Raw genomic sequence first — 5238 nt, forward strand, 5'->3', positions numbered from 1 at the left:
GGGCCTCCTGCAGCTGGTGGCTCTGCTTCTGCTTCAGGCCCCCCTTCTATCCCCAGCTTGCCGCCATGGGCCCCTCGGTACACTCGAACGGATGGGACGTTCGTGAAACCGAACGAGACCATGCTGAAGGATGGCCAGACCGCTATGGCCTACTACAGGAGCATGTGGACTCCGAAGGACATTGAGGCGGCAAAGGGCCTTTCCCAGAAGGACGTGTTCAGTCGCTTTCCCCAATCTGCTATGGAGGTGACTTTTATTTTCTAACTCATGAATTCTCTTATATTACTTGGTCTTGCCTTCTCCCGTTCTGACTATTGGTTTAACCGTTCTTATTGTGCACCTATGCAGACATTGTTTGGGATGATGGCCATGCAGAAGCAGGTGGAAATGGGGAACGCCAGGGCCCGAAAGTATTCTGACAGCCTGGAGGTGGCTAATAAAGAGAACGACCTCCTTGCCATGAAGAATACCGAGGTGCTGGTTCGGCTTGACAAAGCCGAGCAAGAGAGAGATGTCCTGAAAAAGGAGAATGATTCCCTTCAGGATGAGAAGGACGCCCTCCAGCTCGAGAAGAGCGTCTGGCAGACTGAGCAGGAATCACTCAGAGAAGAGAAGGCAGAACTCCAACGTCTTCTAGCTGATGAACAGTCTGCTCGGATGGCTTTTGAAAAAAGAGCTCTGGACGAGCGTACCGCTCTGATCGACGCTATCAGCAGAGTGGGTGGTGGGATGCTGGCCCTTCATGCTCGGTTCTCCAGGGTCGGTGCTCTTCGGTATGCTCAAGGATTCCGGGAAGGCTTCGCCGACCGGGTTCCGGATGAGGGACAGACCAGCTCCACTCCGGATGAGGTAGACAAGGATCTGGGGATCGAGCCTCTGGGGGTCTATGTCGACCCAGAACCCACCGAAGCGGAGCGTATATTTGATGAGTGCCAGGACATCGCATCCTCAAGGATCATCACAGCTCCTCCTACCGCTCTGCCACTGACCGCTCCCCAATCGTCAACCGTGGCTCCCTCTGTAGCCACTGCTGACGCTGAACCCCAGCCGAACGACTCAGTTATTCACCTGGATTCCCCACCTCATGAAGGTGAGGCGGCTGATGGGGCCGAGGAGGCGAGTCGGCAGGACCAGGATGCTGTTGGTACTGAGGCGTCTAGCTAGGGCTCCTTCGAATTCTTCCAGTTCATATCTTCTTGTAATGATGGACACCTCTCTTTTGTAAACTAAATGTTCAATATTAATGAAATGGCCGAACTCTTTTTCTCTATGTGTTGTGCTCTGTTCAACTTATCTTCAGTACATATATATCTTTTCTCTCTTTTTCTTTTTATATTAGTTTTGCTGTGTGTTTGTACGGCAAGTGCCTGGCGCTCGGCTAGAATGCCACTTGCCACTTGGCTTTAAATTTTTAGCAAGTGTCTGGCGTTCGGCTTATAGTGCCAGCTGCCACTTATCTTGCTTAAGTGCCTGGCGCTCGGCTAGAATGCCACTTGCCACTTGGCTTTCAATTTTTAGCAAGTGTCTGGCGTTCGGCTTATAGTGCCAGCTGCCACCTATCTTGCTTAAGTGCCTGGCGCTCGGCTAGAATGCCACTTGCCACTTGGCTTTCAATTTTTAGCAAGTGTCTGGCGTTCGGCTTATAGTGCCAGCTGCCACCTATCTTGCTTAAGTGCCTGGCGCTCGGCTAGAATGCCACTTGCCACTTGGCTTTCAATTTTTAGCAAGTGTCTGGTGTTCGGCTTATAGTGCCAGCTGCCACCTATCTTGCTTAAGTGCCTGGCGCTCGGCTAGAATGCCACTTGCCACTTGGCTTTCAATTTTTAGCAAGTGTCTGGCGTTCGGCTTATAGTGCCAGCTGCCACCTATCTTGCTTAAGTGCCTGGCGCTCGGCTAGAATGCCACTTGCCACTTGGCTTTCAATTTTTAGCAAGTGTCTGGCGTTCGGCTTATAGTGCCAGCTGCCACCTATCTTGCTTAAGTGCCTGGCGCTCGGCTAGAATGCCACTTGCCACTTGGCTTTAAATTTTTATAGTAGACCATTGGAAAAGAAAATTCTTCTCTTCTTTTTTTGTAAATTCCGGTAACTTGCTCATTCATATGTATTTGATTAACAACAAATAACATCCAATTAAAACCAGAACTTAGCTTCTATTGATAGTACCTCTTCAGAGACGTGGCGTTCCAGGGCTTGCTGACCAACTTTCCCGCCATGGTTTCCAACGTATATGCCCCTTTGCCAATGACTTCTGCAATTCTGTATGGGCCTTCCCAGGGTGGCATCATTTTTTTGACCATCCCCACCTTTCTTTTCAGAACCAGATCGCCCGGGGCAAAATCCCTGTGTTTTACTCTCTTATTGTGACTATTCGCCAGCACTTGCTGATACGATGCTAGCCTTATAGCCGCTGCGTCCCTCCTTTCGTCTATCATGTCGAGGTTCAATCTTAACATCTTGTCGTTCTGATCTCGACTCCATGCTAAGCTTCTGATAGTGGGGACTAAATGCTCAACCGGTATAACTGCTTCGGTACCATACGCCATCGCGAACGGGCTCTCCCCAGTCGGCCGCCTTGGGGTGGTTCTGTAAGCCCATAGAACGTTCGGGAGTTCATCCAACCACTTCCCCTTATGATCTTCCAGCTTCTTCTTAATGCAGGCGAAAATGGTTCTGTTTGTGATTTCTGCTTGTCCGTTAGCCTGAGGATGACTTACTGCAGCCAACTTCTGGTTGATTCCATACTCCTCCAGCAGCTTTCTTACTTGCCTGCTGTCGAGGTTTGTGCCATTGTCCATGACTATTGTTCTGGGAACACCGAAGCGGCAGATAATGTTGTTCCAGATAAATCGTCTCACCTGAGTCTGAGTCACGCTAGGATACGGTTCTGCCTCCACCCATTTAGTGAAATAATCCGTGGCCAGTAACACATACTTGTTCTGAGCTCTTGCAGTTGGCAGAGGACCGACCACATCCATCCCCCATTGCGCGAAAGGCCACGGCGAGGCCATTACGTGCAATTCTTCAGGTGGTTGGTGGATCATTGGTCCATATCGTTGGCACTTATCGCACCTTCGAGAGAACTCCTCCGCATCTCTTGACATGTTTGGCCAAAAATACCCTTGTGTCATTGCTTTATGCGCTAACGATCTTCCCCCAGAATGATTGCCACACACACCCTCATGAATAGCTCGCAATACCTGCTGCGATTCCGCGGGGGTGACACATTTCAAGTACGGGCCAGAATAGGACCTTCTGTACAGCTGGTTCCGCACGATGGCGTACTTGGCAGCATTCTTTTTGAGTTTCCTAGCTTCATCCCTTTGCATAGGCAAAACGCCATCTCGAATATAGGTAATGATTGGGTCAATCCAACTCGGTTCATACGGTATGACGTTGACTTGCCAAGGGTCCGAGACCATCGGTTCTTCGAAAATGGACGGCTGGGTCACTATTCCCACTGGAATCACCCTCGCCAATGTTTCACCGCAACTTGAAGCACTGCATGCTAAACGGTCTGCAACTGCATTCTGTTCCCTCGGCAACTGTATGAATTCAATCTTTGCAAAGTCCTTGGCTCTACGCAGAACGGCAGAACGGTATGCCCCCATCATGTCATCCTTGGTTGCGTACTCACCATTTACCTGCCGAACAATCAGCTGCGAGTCACTATACACTGTCAAACTTTTGATCTGTAGCTCTTTGGCCAACTTTAATCCATTTAGCAACGCCTCGTATTCCGCTTCATTATTGGTGGCTCGGAACTCAAGTCTGAGTGCTTGGCTCAAGGAAGTACCCTCTGGGGTTTGCAGTTTGATCCCAATCCCAGCCCCCGTCTGGTTAGAGGAGCCATCCACAAAAAGTTTCCAAGAGCCGCTTCTAAGGTCCTCTTCCGTATCTTCGGCATCACATTCTAGTAGGAAATCGGCCACCGCTTGCCCTTTAATAGCTGTTCTCGGCTCGTACGTTATGTCAAATGAACTCAACTCTATGGCCCACTTTGTCATTCTGCCCGAGAGCTCTGGCTTGTGCATGAGCGTTCTGATTGGGAAAGTTGTTAGAACAGCTATGGGGTGGGATTCAAAATAATGCCTTAACTTTCTTTTTGCATTTACAAGTGCAAGTACCACCCGTTCGGCCTTTGAGTATCTTTTTTCTGCCTCCATCAGTGTTTTGCTTACATAAAATACTGGGTATTGCACCCCTTCCTTGCAACGAATCAGAACGGCACTCGTCGCGACACCAGATACTCCAAGATATAGAAATAACTTTTCTTCCGGTTCTGGGGCTGACAGGACTGGCGGATTCTGCATATATTGCTTTAAATGAGTCAATGCCTGTCGTTGCTCATCCCCCCAGACCTGCCTTCCATGGCTCCGAATCGTGTCAAAGAATGGTTTGCAGTGGTCTGACAACTTTGAAATAAATCGACTTAATGCAGCTATTCGTCCTGTTAGGGCTTGCACCTCTCTGATCGTCTTTGGCTCGGCATTCTTAATCAAAGCCTCTGCTTGAGCGGGGCTAACTTCGATGCCCCTGCGGTTGACCACGTGCCCCAGAAACTGCCCGGAACTCACACCGAACGAGCACTTGGTCGGATTGAGCCTCATCCCATATCGCTTTAGTACATCAAATACCTCTTGCAGATGCTTCAGATGATCATCCTTTTTCCTACTTTTCACCACCATGTCATCAATATAGGCTTCGACAATCTTACCCATTTGATTCTTAAAAACTTTGCTGACAAGTCGTTGATAAGTTGCTCCCGCATTCTTTAATCCAAAAGGCATAACCTTGTAGCAGTACGTTCCTCGCTCGGTGACAAAAGAAGTTTTTTCTTCATCTGCGGGGTCCATAGGAATCTGATTATAACCTGAATATGCGTCCAGAAAGGTTAAACGCTCATACCCCGTGGTGGCATCCACCATTTGATCAATCTTAGGCAACGGGAAACTGTCCTTCGGGCAGGCTTTGTTTAAATTGGTGAAATCAATGCATACGCGCCATTTCCCATTTTTCTTCTGCACCACAACGACGTTGGACAACCACTCAGGGTAGTGCACCTCTCTGATAAATCCCGCATCAAGCAGCCTATCAACTTCTTCCGTTATGATCTGATTACGTTCTGGAGCAAATCTTCGCTGCTTCTGTTTCACTGGTTTGAAATTAGGATTGACATTCAGGGAATGACAGGAGACGGAAGGACTAATTCCAGGCATGTCGAGATGACTCCATGCAAA

At 49.0% G+C, this 5238-nt stretch overlaps 1 protein-coding gene across 1 annotated transcript; it reads left to right on the forward strand.

The window, feature by feature from the left end:
• Positions 1-1465, forward strand: LOC132279397 (uncharacterized). Its single transcript, XM_059781356.1, has 2 exons — positions 1-246; positions 349-1465. The coding sequence occupies exons 1-2, from the start codon at positions 121-123 to the stop codon at positions 1162-1164; spliced, it is 942 nt and encodes a 313-aa protein (XP_059637339.1). The 5' UTR covers positions 1-120; the 3' UTR covers positions 1165-1465.
• The last annotated feature ends 3773 nt before the right edge of the window (positions 1466-5238 follow it).

Source organism: Cornus florida, unplaced genomic scaffold (genome assembly GCF_030987335.1).
Source record: "Cornus florida cultivar Cherokee Brave unplaced genomic scaffold, ASM3098733v1 CherokeeBrave_3.0.0_Hap2_Chr10, whole genome shotgun sequence".
Taxonomy (NCBI): domain Eukaryota; kingdom Viridiplantae; phylum Streptophyta; class Magnoliopsida; order Cornales; family Cornaceae; genus Cornus; species Cornus florida.